At 27.9% G+C, this 13,357-nt stretch overlaps 2 protein-coding genes across 5 annotated transcripts; both read left to right on the top strand.

Moving 5' to 3' along the window:
• The first annotated feature begins 484 nt into the window (after positions 1-484).
• On the top strand, positions 485-2,313 carry LOC137832681 (BTB/POZ domain-containing protein At3g22104). 3 transcript variants are annotated; one of them, XM_068640983.2, is made up of 3 exons: positions 493-1,608; positions 1,755-2,077; positions 2,185-2,313. In XM_068640983.2, the coding sequence occupies exons 1-3, from the start codon at positions 649-651 to the stop codon at positions 2,204-2,206; spliced, it is 1,305 nt and encodes a 434-aa protein (XP_068497084.2). In that variant the 5' UTR covers positions 493-648; the 3' UTR covers positions 2,207-2,313. The 3 variants fall into 3 exon arrangements, with proteins under 3 accessions (XP_090159185.1, XP_068497084.2, XP_068497083.2); XM_090303059.1 differs by lacking the exon at positions 2,185-2,313 and having other exon boundaries at positions 485-1,608; positions 1,765-1,903; XM_068640982.2 differs by having other exon boundaries at positions 498-1,608; positions 1,755-2,313.
• A 5,086-nt stretch (positions 2,314-7,399) lies between these two features.
• LOC137832679 (neryl diphosphate diphosphatase, chloroplastic) lies at positions 7,400-10,343 on the top strand. Of its 2 annotated transcripts, XM_090303013.1 has the most exons (6): positions 7,400-7,472; positions 8,488-8,660; positions 8,742-9,027; positions 9,112-9,473; positions 9,603-9,851; positions 9,936-10,343. In XM_090303013.1, exons 1-6 carry the CDS (start codon positions 7,466-7,468, stop codon positions 10,230-10,232), a joined length of 1,374 nt encoding a protein of 457 aa, XP_090159139.1. In that variant the 5' UTR covers positions 7,400-7,465; the 3' UTR covers positions 10,233-10,343. The 2 variants fall into 2 exon arrangements, with proteins under 2 accessions (XP_090159139.1, XP_090159140.1); XM_090303014.1 differs by lacking the exon at positions 8,488-8,660 and having other exon boundaries at positions 7,404-7,472.
• Positions 10,344-13,357: the final 3,014 nt, after the last annotated feature.

Here is a 13,357-nt window from a genome sequence, read left to right as displayed (position 1 = left end):
ACCTGAAAAAGGTACTCCAATGATCAAGTAAGTAATCTGTATTAAGAGTGTATAATGAAAATTAATTAAAACATATCTTACACCTCAGGAAATGATTTATTCATAGTGTTTAGTCATGAGTCCTTATTGTGATGGATTGAATCAATCAATCAAATATCAGTTGCTGTAAATTATAGCATGATCCCTGATTTATAGAAATGTATATTAGTATATTGGTATATTGGTATATTGATGTGAATTTAGTAAGACATAATCATAATTCATAAGGAATTTACATAATTGTTATTGTTTTCCTTTATTGAGATTTTTAATATATATTAATACGGTTGGTTGATCATAAAGATGGAGAGATGGAGTGACATGAATTCTGAGATAGAGTTAGAGTTTGTTTTCCTATGCCTTATTTGTGACTTTCATACAATATAAATTATTTTACTTTCTTTGGTAAAGAAATCAAATATTTTTCAATAATTCTGCTGCCCTGGCCAGCTAATGATGTGCAGAATATTCTGTGACCTTTGTCCCGTAAATTTAGCAACTTTTTTGGTAACTCTTGGGCATAAATGTGGGAGTGAAAGTTATATTTTGCGACTTTCCATGGCTACACATGCTTTTTAGACCATAGCACGACTTTGCTACAGTAGTAGTATGGAGGTAACTCCATCTCCATCAAACATGTCCCTGCTATCTTCTGCTGCTCATTTCATGGAGAAATGTGATGATGGTCCTGAAACACCCAACTTGAAACCCCACATTGAAAAATTTCTGGAAGGAATTCGTTTCTGGACTTGGTCTGAGCTCGTTGAAGCATTGAAACAATGTCAACACTTATTTTCTTCCGAAGGATATTTGGCTATTCTGGACAGAATTATGGATCACTTGATAGAGAGACTGGCATCACCAGGCATTACAAGTCCAAATACATGTTCTTCCAACAGATCCAGCTTCCAGTTTTCTTGTGATACAAGCAGCAATAACAGCCTGAGAAATAACTGCTCTGGGGCCAATTGGTGGTTTGAACATCTTTTGTTCTTGAGGGTTGATTTGTTGGACAAGGTCATAAGGACAATGCTATCTTATGATTTTGATCATGGTGTGGTCTCTAGATTTCTGTTCCACTATCACAACTCAACTTGTCTAGGTGCTGTACAAGATAAGAAGATTGAGGCTACTGTGGTTGTTATCAATCTTCTTTTGCTGCTAGATTTGAGATCAATTTCTTGCAAGGATTTGTTCAATCTTAATCGAATGGCTGTAGGTTTGAAAATGAGCACAAGTTTCATAGACAAGATAGAAAGTCTCATAGGTCCTCTTCTGGATCAAACAACAATTGATTATCTACTTCTTCCATCTCCACATGGGAGGGATCAAGCATACGATGTTGGTTTTGTCCTTAGACTGCTGCACATATTTTTCTTGGGAGACACTTTTGAGTTAAATTCAAATCGACTTAAGAGAGTTGCCAAAATGATGGATTTGTTCCTTGTGGAAGTTGCTCCAGATCCCCACCTCAAACCTTATGAGTTTGAAGCATTGATTACCATGATCCCAGATACTGCAAGGGAATCTCATGATCAATTATACCTAGCCATGGACATGTATCTAAAGGTAAACTACCACTTTGCATTGTTCAATGATTGCTAGACTCTAATACTTGAATGCAGCTTTTCTAATTGATCATTGCTGCAACTATTTTTTGTATAAATGTGTATTGTTTTATGAAGTCTCTTCCAGTCATTGATATAGATTCATAGGTCCATGCAGGAGTAAGTGACAAAGAGAAGATAACAATCTGCTGTACACTGAACCACGAAAAGCTGTCAGCAGAACTTTTGAGACATCTTACTCGAAACTTGGTGTTTCCTTCAGAGGCAAAACCCAGAGCTTATGTTACTAAACAAAGCCGAATGAAAACCTTGCTCCAGGAAAATGATCATTTGAAAAACTTTTTTGAATCCGTATTTCGTAAAAGCTTCAAGAACATGGAGGTAAGAGAGGATGCTGAAAAGAGAAGCTATGATGCCGAAGAGCTTAGAGGAGATTCCGAAGGAATGCAGAGTGGGACCCAACTGAAGAGGTCAGGGACTCATGTTATGAGCAATGCTATGTACTTGCCAAAACTCTGTTCATGATGTTTAGTTTCAGTTTTGACCCTGAATTTTGTGTTTATCTCTGTGTATGTAGTGTTCAAGAATTAAAGGAGTAAAGTTATGCAAATCATGTACAGATACATCATATTCTATGTAACAGATTTCACATATGATTTTATACAAGAGAATATGTCAGTTGTTTGCTTTGTGCAGCTGAGAGGAATGATTATTGTGTCAACCTACCTACAAAACTCCTACTGTCACTTCAGCATTCATCACTTGTTTGCTAGATTTGAATTTGAATTTGAAGTGGGTGTGTAAAAAATTCAGCAACCAATGTAATAGATTATTAAAATAAGACTAATGGGGTTAAGCAAGAGATCATGTTGGTGTTTCTGTTCTTGAGAATGGATACTTCCAGAGGATATCGTTGGTGACAGCATCAGCTGATTATGCGGCAAAGAGTGTGACTCATGGCAACAAATAAATTGATTAACCTCAACAGATAACAACAAATTTTTGTGTTAAGTAGTCATTCTTGGAATTCGCTTTAAAACTAATAATAATAATAATAATAATAATAATAATAATAATAATAATAATAATAATAATAATAATAATAATAATAATAATAATAATAATAATAATAATAATAATAATAATAATAATAATAATGATAATAGATTGTAAAGTGCAAGGTGTAACAAAATCATAAATATTTTTTTTGTGTATGTTCTGAAAGGTTTATATCACCCTAAATCATAAATATAATGATAGAGTGAAAGCGGATTTGATATATGTGATTTTAATGGTTATGAACTTATTAGTTTTATTAGCTTATACATGAGACTAGGAGACCGTGAAGTTATGAGCTGAGTCCCTAATCATGTGATAAAATGATCTTAATGCCGATCTGATGAAAAAAAAATCTCATTTATTTGTTATAAAGAGGAGAACGCGTAAATTATAACGGGAGATGCGAAATTATAATCAATTTGAAAATAATTCAAAACAACATCAGAAGGAGAAGAGGAGACCCGGTGTATCCTCTACTAAAAAGATATCTTTAGAATAGCTGTTCTACATTGTAATTATAAAAAATATAAGATTTTTCTTACTATTTGGAAGGAAAAAAATAGAGAAGAAGTAGGTAAACGAGATTTTTTAAAATAAGAAAAACAATGAAATATAGAGTAAAAATTTGTTTGATTGAAAAAATAAATTTAAACTATTTTTATATAAATAATTTATGTATATAGAGTAATTATATATATATATATATATATTATTTCTTTTCAGTTTTAGAAATAAAAGGGCTTGAAACTCTTATTCGTCTTTATTTTCAACCAAACAATGCATGTTTTCCAAAATTGTTCCATTTATTTGTCTCTTTTTACCTTTTCAAAGAAGCTGTTAGAAATAAAAAAAAAAGTGATAAATAAATGTTATGTGATGAATAGGATTTGAGATGTTATGGAAGCATGAAAAAAAGGGTTGGTCTCTTAATATAAAAGAAGGATTTGGAGATAAAGAGATTTAGGGTAGAGTGACACTTTAACCCTTCTAATTATGGAATTGGGTAGCTTTTACAGACATATATTCAAATGACAGGGCTATTAAATAATTTTCAGATTAATAATAGTGTAATTTATTTATAAACCTTAAAATAAAATAATTATTAGGCGATAAAACATTTCCTGAGTTTTTTCGTTGAAGAGAACTCAGATTTGAGACAATTAAATTAGATTAGTTTACACACTTAGTTGTTTGTTTATTTGGGCCGAAGACTCATTATCTTTAATGGGTAGTTCGATGCAACAAACAAGGCTTCTTCTTCCTGCACCCCTACATTTTTCTTCCTGCACCCCCACAATTTTTTAAATCCCGAAACTGGCCTTAATCTTTTATTTGAAAAAGGATACCGTGATTACCGGAAATAGGGATCTGGGAGTGTGCTACGGATTTATCAATCCAGAATTGAATATTTTTTTTTTGGATGAGGAGGTGTTCCAGAAGCAATTTTTGCATAAATTATTGATTTCCAAATTGCTGAATCTGGAAGCCTAATTCTGTTACGGATTCGTGGATCCGGAATGCTTTTTTTTTAATTACGGATTTCTGAATCTGGAATGCATATTTCTGTTACGGATTGGTGGATCCGGAATGTTTTTTTTTTATTGATGATTTTTTGAATGTGAAATGCATATTTTGAATTACGAATTGGTGGATCCAAAATTTTACCAGAAGTGCCAATCCGAAATGTTTCCAGATTCCATAATCCATAATGCAAAAAAAATAAATATAATTCAAGTGCATTTTAGGGTTTTTAAAAAATAATTGGGACAATTTGGTCTTTGCATAACATTGTGGGGTGCAGGAAGAAACTGCCAACAAACAAAAACTCACTCTTAATGGGCTTTCGACGAACAATCATTTTGCCCTTACATTAGTTTATTTATTTTTATATATAAACACTATTTTTGAAATTAAAATACTGATAGAATTAAATTAAATATCGTATAGGCACTAAAAAAATTCAATGTTTTTAGAAATAAAAAACATTTAATGTTTTTATTTAACCTCCTTAAATAATTCTTTAACCAGATCGTACACCTTTTTTTTATCAAAAATAAATGACGAGTAATAAATAATTTTACAATAAATTGAGATTAAGAGTATATTCAATGTTTACTATATTTCTGTGACACTCCTAGAACTGAATTAACATTACAGAGTTGCAACAGCAACTATCTTCATAAATCATTCACACAAACAAACAAGGAATATGGTGCAAAGCTAAATTCTAAATCCTAAAGTGAGAGGTACATGCTTTGAATTGAATTATTGAGTTTTTGTTTTCATAAGCCACATTAGTGGATAATTTCCCAAATGAGGAATCAAAAAGTGGGGTTTCTTCAACATTTTCCTAACACGTAGAATAGAACTAAAATTAAAGTTTCACAGGGTTAGTTTGACATCAGTTTGGATCTCTTGAACTAAATTTGCTTTATTTATTTTTATTTAATGGTTATAGAAACAAAGATCTATAACAGGAAATAGAAGATTACGTTTTGATCTTGTTGCCCTAATTGTCGGTGCTGATGAGTGGTTAATAGGGCATATAAGAAGGCCCAAACCCAAGGTATTGTATTACAAATTAAGGAAACAGAAATCAGTCTAAATACTAGAAAAAACTAATTAATGTACAATAGTGGATAGTAATAATGTAAAATATAACAGTGAAAAAAGGAGTATTAACAAAACAATTCCTACATATGTCACAATTCATATATACGTGAATTAAAAAAATTCAATCTCACTGTAAAATTCAGTATTACATCTAAATATTTATCCATCTATAAATTCAGTATTTATATTCAATTGTATGTAATGTGTAATATTATATATGAATTATTTTATAAATTATATTATATACTAAAAAAAGTTTGAATGTAAATTTATTATATATATACACTACAAGAAAATCATTAAATAAAAACCAATTTTAGAAATAAAAAATAATTAGTTGCTATAGTAACTAAATTAGAGAATATTTTAGAAACTAAAAAAATTTGTTGTTTTCTAAATTAGTATCTAACTAGCAACCAAAGTTTTTGCTATCAAATTTAGAATTTAAATAATTGGTAATTAGAACCTTAGTTGCTAATTAGATACTAATTTAGAAACCAATTTTTTTTCTTTCTAAAATGGTCTCTAATTTAGTTATTATATTAACTAATTACTTCTGGTCTCTAAAATTATTATCAATATTAATATTATGATTTATTATCAATAATAATAATAATACTATTATTAATATTATTATTACTGTTATTATTTTTATTAATAATAAATCATAATATTAATATTGATAATAATATTATAATTAATAATAATAATATTAAAAACTTATATATGAAAATATTTTTTAATGTTAATTTTGTATGAAAATATTAAAAACTTATATATCATAATATTTTTTAATGAAAAACTTTCATCATTGAGCTTAATGCTTATTGACGTCTGGCTAAGATCGAATTTTTCATTTTATTGATGTGCTCAGTAACTGAATTAACAAATCCTTAATTTGTATTTTCCACCAACTGAGATCTGTACCATCGAATTTTTCAATTCGAAACTTTCCATCTTCTGCCATCTCAAACGACTAGTCGAGATACTTGGTACATTTAATTTCAAATTTTGACAATTTTTTTTTAAATCAAAAACACAAAAATTGCACCACCCAAAATCACTCACCCAAAATCGCACACACAACCCTATCTTTGGGATGTTGTTGCCGCCCCGGTGAAACCCTAGCTTTGGGACGCTGCTGCCGCCCCTGCGAAACCTTAGCTATGGGACGCTGTTGCAACTATAATTATCACGTCTCGTCGATTAATTTCTGTTGATTGGATCTCTAGTGTGTATGTGTAAACAAACTAAGCTCTGATGTCACTTGATGGGAAAAAATGCATGCGAAAGCAACACACATAATCACAAATCAAAGCAAGAAAATAAAGAACAGAAGATTTAACGTGTTTCCACGTTCACACGGGCAACACCTTCATACCGAACACTTTTATATCAACTTCAACCTTTAAAGTTTTTCTTTTAAGTTGATTTCAATATCAAATGATACTGCATAAACTCCTCATCAAAATAAATAAAAAAATGTTTGTATAAACCACTTCATATAACTTCCAATAGAATATTTTCTTCTATTTCCTTAAGCTGAGAGTTTTTCTTCTACTCAGCTACATGCTTTGAATTGAATTATTGAGTTTTTGTTTTTTTATAAACCACCTTAGTGAATAATTTCCAAATGAGGAATCAAAATGTGGGGTTTCTTCAACACTTTCCTAACACGTAGAATACGACTGAAAATAAAGTTTCACATCAGTTTGGACCTCTTGAACTAAATTTGCTTAATTTATTTTTATTTAATGGTTAGAAACAAAGATCTATAACAAGGAAATAGAACATTATACGTTTTGCATTGTAGCATATGAAAAAAAGGGTGGTGAGTTATTTTATCACGTAAAGTCTTCACTGGGCAGAGGATGATAAAATTAACAAGGTGGTTTTAGATAAGAGCAGGAAGTTGAATGAAAGGCACAATAAATTGAAAAGCCATGAAAACATATGAGACAACAACAAAGCTGACAATGAATAATTAAGAAGATATAAAGGGTAATGGAATGAAGTGTTACGTAATCTCAAATCCAAACAGTAAGATCTTGTTGTCTTAATTGTCGGTGGTGATGATTGGTTAATAGGTTATATAAGAAGGCCCAAACCCAAGGTATTGTATTACAAATTAAGGAAACAGAAATAAGTGAGAAAAGAAGGTGCTTTGTCTTTTTACTTTCTCACAGATGCAAGGTCCTCTTCTCAATTTCATTTCTACTTTCTCCCCCATTAACATCTCTTTCTTTTACTTCTTTCATCTCACTTTTTCATAAATTTTCACTTTTTAGATTCATTTTGTTCACTTGAAAAATATATTTATTGACTTTGAACTTTCAATTAGAGTGCTTCATATGTTAGGATGAAAAAACGCAAGTCAATTATAACTATCATAACAAAAGTTCAGCTTCTTCATATAACTAGTTGATTTTTTAACTCAATTTTGGCTGATGAACTAATTAGTTCCACAAAATCAATTATGTTAGTGTTAAATGGGTTTATTATTAATTATAATCTTCATATATGTATAAAAGAGTTACTTGTTATTTCTTTTTATATAACTACTAAAGATAGGCTAATTTTTAATTCATTATATGAAAATATAATATGAAAATTTGGTTCTTCTCTCTCTATGTACAAAATTCTGTCGTTTTTTCTTATAATCCGGCAAAGGTTAATTATTCTTTAGCATTATTATGTTGAAAGTATTTTTTTTTAAGAAATCCTTATTAAAAAGATTAATTGTTGAGTATGTGTTGTGAAGAGATCAATATTAGTGCTGTCCTCAAATACTCTCAATTTTTTTTTTTTATAAAAAAAATTATTGTGAAGAAATATTTTTCTTTTTGACTATTTTATATAATGAGAGAGAGGGAGCCAAGGGAAGTGTGCGTTGGAGATCCCACATCGACTAGATATTAGAGCATTTCATAGTATATAAGTGGGTGCAAACCTCAATCCTATGAACTGGTTTTATGAGGTTGAGTTAGGCTTAAAGTTCATTTTGTAGTATTAGTGTACTTTTTCTTTTCTTAAGAAATTATCATTTGAAACTGATTATTTTATATATTAAAATAATAATAAATATAAAGGAAATGTTATAACAAAAAATAATTTATAAAATTGTAATTTGAATAGAAAAATAATGGTGTGAAAAACATCCTTAACCTTTTTGTTTTGGATGTTTGGTGAAATGCTTTCTGATTTACAGGACCATTGTGCTCAGTTGCCTGTGCCACATCCCCCACTTGTTCAAAAGACTCATTCTTTAGATTTCTTCAACGTTCCCAAAATACCCATTTCTTCCAAATTCACTCAAACCATCCATTTTTAAAGGCTTGTCCGAAACCCAAGTCCGTTTCACTCAAAGCATATTCCAGCACGGTGAGTGAGTGCGTTTTACTTTTACACAAATACCATACACTGAATTCCAATCTTTTAATCTTCAGCTACATTGTTTCTCAGGATGTTATCTACGTCAAACAGGCTTCGTTATTGAAGGAAGCTAAGCATGTTTCCAACAAACTTATCAGAGAAAATCCAATGGAGAGTTTGCATATGATTGATATTATCCAAAGGCTTGACATTGAGCACCACTTTGAACAAGAGATTCAATTGGTTCTTCAAAAACAACAACTGATATTGAGCAACCATCCATGTGATTTTGATTTTTTTAGTAGCCATGATCAACTCTATGAAGTTGCACTTGCATTTCGCTTGCTCAGACAAGGAGGTTATTATGTTAATGCAGGTTTGAATGCTTCACTAACTAAAATTGTTATATTAATTAAATAGACTATGATACTGATTAACTAACAAGTTTTTACTGTATCAGATTTATTTGACATTCTGAAGAACGAGAAAAGAAAATTCAAAGAGATATATGGTGAAGATGTGAAGGTTCTGAGTGCCCTTTATGAAGCAAGCCAACTAGGAGTTCAAGAAGATAGTGTTGACGACGTAGGGTACCTCAGCTTTCAACTTCTTCATGCATGGCTTAGAAGACACGAAGAACATTTGTTTGGTTTCTCACAAAGAATAGATTTCTGTCATTTCAGATGGGAATTGGGGGGTACAGAGCAGCTTCCAGGTTTTATGAAAATGTGTCTAAGTGTTCTTTACGACACTACCAATGATTTCGCCGAAGAGGTCTACAAAAAACATGGATTAAACCCTATAGACACCCTAAAAAGATCGGTAAAAGTCAATTTATTCTATGTTAATTTGGTGGTTTTCATCACATCAATTATTTTGCTCGAATAAGTAGCAGAAATTTTTGGAAAGTAGCAGAAATGGAAAAATGAAGTATTTATATATATGAAACAGTGGGTGCGATTGTTGAATGCTTTCATGGAAGAGGCTCATTGGTTGAAGGGTGGTGATTTGCCAAGATCAGAGGAGTACTTGAACAATGGAATTGTGAGCTCAGGAGTGCATGTGTTGCTTCTCTATGCTTTCTTCCTCTTGGATCAGTCTATAAATATGGAGAGTGTTGCTGTCATGGATAACTTTCCCCAAATTGTTTATTCAGTGGCAAAAATTCTTCGTCTATCTGATGATCTGGAAGGAGCCAAGGTAGGGATGCAAACAAGTGTTTGTATTATTAATATTATACTGTAAACACGTGATGTAGTAACTAAATATTTGAAAAAAATGCAGAAGAAAGATGAGAAGGGAGTTGATGGATCATACCTTGATTGTTACATGAATGAGCACCAGCACGTTTCAGCTGAAGACGCACAGAACCATGTTTCCCACTTGATTCAATCTGAATGGAAACGTCTCAACCAACAGATTCTGACCCAAAATCAGTTGTCATCGTCATTTACCAATATCTGCCTCAATGGTGCTAGAATGGTACCTTTGATGTATCACACTACCAATAACCCATGCCTCTCCATAATGCAAGAACATGTCATGACACTGCTTCACACTGCTGGTGCTGAGACCGTCTAATACATTACATTTAGTTTTTATTTTTATTTAAAAATTATTCATGTATATATATTATGTACTACTTCACTACAATACATGCTCTAAAATGACATATTTTAGTTCATAACCAAAGTAATCAGTCTAAATAATAGAAAAAAAAACTAATTAATGTAAAATAGTGGATAATAATAATGTAAAATATAACAGTGAAAAAAGTAGTATTAACAAAACAATTCGTGCATATGTCATAATTCCTGTATACGCGAATTAAAAAAAATTCAATCTCACTGTAAAATTCAGTATTACATCTGAATATTTATCCATCTATAAATTCAGTATTTATATTCAATTGTATGTAATGTGTATTATTATATATGAACTATTTTATAAATTATATTATATACTAAAAAATGTTTGAATGTAAATTTATATATATATATATATATTATTGTTATGATAATAATAATAATAATAATAATATCAATATTAATATTATGATTTATTATTAATAATACTAATATTACTATTATTAATATTATTATTACTTTTATTATTTTTATTAATAATAAATCATAATATTAATATTGATAATAACATTATAATTAATAATAATAATATTAAAAAATTATATATGAAAATATTTTTGTATATTAATTTTTATTTACAAGAAAATCATTAAATAGAAACCAATTTTAGAGGCAAAAATAATTAGTTACTATAGTGACTAAATTAAAAACCATTTAAGAGACTAAAATAATTTTTGGTTTCTAAATTAGTTTTTATTATTGTTAAATAATTTATAAATTGGTATCTAATTAGCTACCAAGATTTTAACTATCACTTATTTAGATTATAAATTTGGTAGTTAAAATCTTGGCAACTAATTAGATATCAATTTATAAATTATTTAACAATAATATAAACTAATTTAGAAATTTAATTTTTTTTTAGTTTGTCACTAACTAATTATTTTTTTGTCTCTAAAATTAGTTTTTATTTAATAATTTTCTTATAGTGATATTGCATTATCTACAAAAAAATCTACATGTAATGTTATATAAAAATGTTTTCTCTATGTAAATTTTTAATATTATTATTATTATTATCAGTATTAACAATACAAGAAAAACATGAAATAGAAACCAATTTTAGAGACAAAAAATAATTAGTTTATAGTTACTAAATTAGATACCATCTTATAAACTAAAAAAAATAATTTCTAAATTAGTTTCTATTATTGTTAAACGGTTTCTAAATTGGTATTAAATTGGTTGCTAATTAGATACCAATTTAAAAACTATTTAACAATAATATAAACTAATTTAGAAACCAAAATTTTTTTAGTCTATAAAAATTGGTTTCTATTTCATGAATTTTAATATTAGTATTTATTATTAATAATAGTATATAATAAGCATGATTATAATAATAATAAGAATAGTAATTATTATAATAAAAATAATAATGATTATTATTATTATTTTGATAAAAATGTTGATTTGGTATATTGATTATAAATTTTGAGATAACATATATTAGACCTAGGTTTGATTCCTTTCTTTTAATAGATTTTTAATAAAATGAATTATTTTTGTAGTAGTATCAAATGACTATATATATATATATTACTTTAACTCTAATCAAATTTAGAATATAAAGAAGAATTTAAACAATCTTTTTATTAGTTATCATATCAAGAAATATTAGCGAAATAATATTTTATAAAATCTTAAATATCTTGTAACGTAAAATTGAAAATACTGTTCCAGTGTATTTATGTAATGTATGAAGTAATTACATATATGTTGTAGGCAACAAAAATTCAATTTAATAAATTAAGAAAAATATGATTAAAATATATATATATATATATATATATTTGAATTTAAAAATATTCATAAAAAACAGATATTTTTATTAAAATATTTTATATTAATAATTGTTATTTTACCTAAGGTTTTTTTGTGTCATGTTAACTCTCATGAAAGTGATTTATGTCTCTAATTTAATATAAGGCATTTTACTAATCATATATAAATAATATTACCAATATACTAAAATTATCTTTATTTTAATGAATTTTAGAATTTTATTTCCAATATTTATTAATGAAACATATATATTCATAGTATTTAATACGGCCAAGAAAAATATTTTTTTATTCTTAATTCGTAAATGAAGATTTTTTTTGTTATGGGGAAGATATTCCAATGTGTTCTGTGGCCAAAATGGGTTGGTTGCATCTGATGTAACATATACATAGTAAACCAAACAAAACTATGTAAAGTAAAACCGTTCACATGGTTATGTTCAATCAAAATCATATCATAGAATTTATAAATATGTTCTTACTAATAAAGTTATTATTTTAATATGAATTCTATATATAGACATGATTTTTGAATGGAAGAGTACTATTTATACTTTTTCAACTATATTTATATGAATTTTATAATAAAATAATATTTTTATTAAAAAAAAACCTCAAATGGAAGATGCTGTCCGCAAAAATAGATGAGAGTATTTTCTGTACTTTAAGATACCTAAAGTTAATTTGCAAAAGGAAAATGATTTTTTTATATCACTCCAATAAATATTAATATTTTTTTTTTTAATTTTAAAAATTATTTTAATATTTTATATTTTGTTTATATTTTTATTAAAAAAATATTATTACAAATAAAATGAAGCAGATATCAAAATATTATTATGATTTGAAAAAAAAAACAAGAAACGACAAAAGATGGGTTGTTTGATTGAAACAATGTCCCTACCCTCTGAAAAGAATAATTGGTTTTGAGAATTTATTATCTCTCCATTCATGTTCAAATAATCAATCAAATTTTGAAATGATTTAAGAGGTGAATTTCATTTGGATTTTCAAAATTTATACAAAAGATTTTTTTTAAAATTTTAACATATTGTGTAAAAATATTTTTTTAAAGAAATTTTCAAAGATTGTTATATTTAAATTTTTTAATTTTAATTTAAAAAAATTATAAAATAAAAAATCACTTCAAAAATAATAATATAAATTTACAAGAATTTTAAGGATTTTATGCATTTAAGAATTTCTTGATATATTTTTTCTTTACATTTTGTGGTAAATTTTGTAAAAACTTGTCAAAATGAACATATAAAATTTT

Source organism: Phaseolus vulgaris, chromosome 6 (genome assembly GCF_051622355.1).
Source record: "Phaseolus vulgaris cultivar YP4 chromosome 6, ASM5162235v1, whole genome shotgun sequence".
Taxonomy (NCBI): domain Eukaryota; kingdom Viridiplantae; phylum Streptophyta; class Magnoliopsida; order Fabales; family Fabaceae; genus Phaseolus; species Phaseolus vulgaris.
Note: the sequence above shows the minus strand (reverse complement) of the source record. Positions and strands in the feature narration are given on the sequence as shown.

Coding starts and splice junctions, on each gene's coding strand:
- LOC137832681 (XM_068640982.2), top strand. CDS start 649: ATGGAGGTAACTCCATCTCCATCAAACATGTCCCTGCTATCTTCTGCT. Junction 1,609..1,754: donor CCATGGACATGTATCTAAAG/GTAAACTACCAC, acceptor ATAGATTCATAG/GTCCATGCAGGAGTAAGTGA.
- LOC137832679 (XM_090303013.1), top strand. Junction 9,028..9,111: donor AGGTTATTATGTTAATGCAG/GTTTGAATGCTT, acceptor TTACTGTATCAG/ATTTATTTGACATTCTGAAG. Junction 9,474..9,602: donor TAGACACCCTAAAAAGATCG/GTAAAAGTCAAT, acceptor TATATGAAACAG/TGGGTGCGATTGTTGAATGC.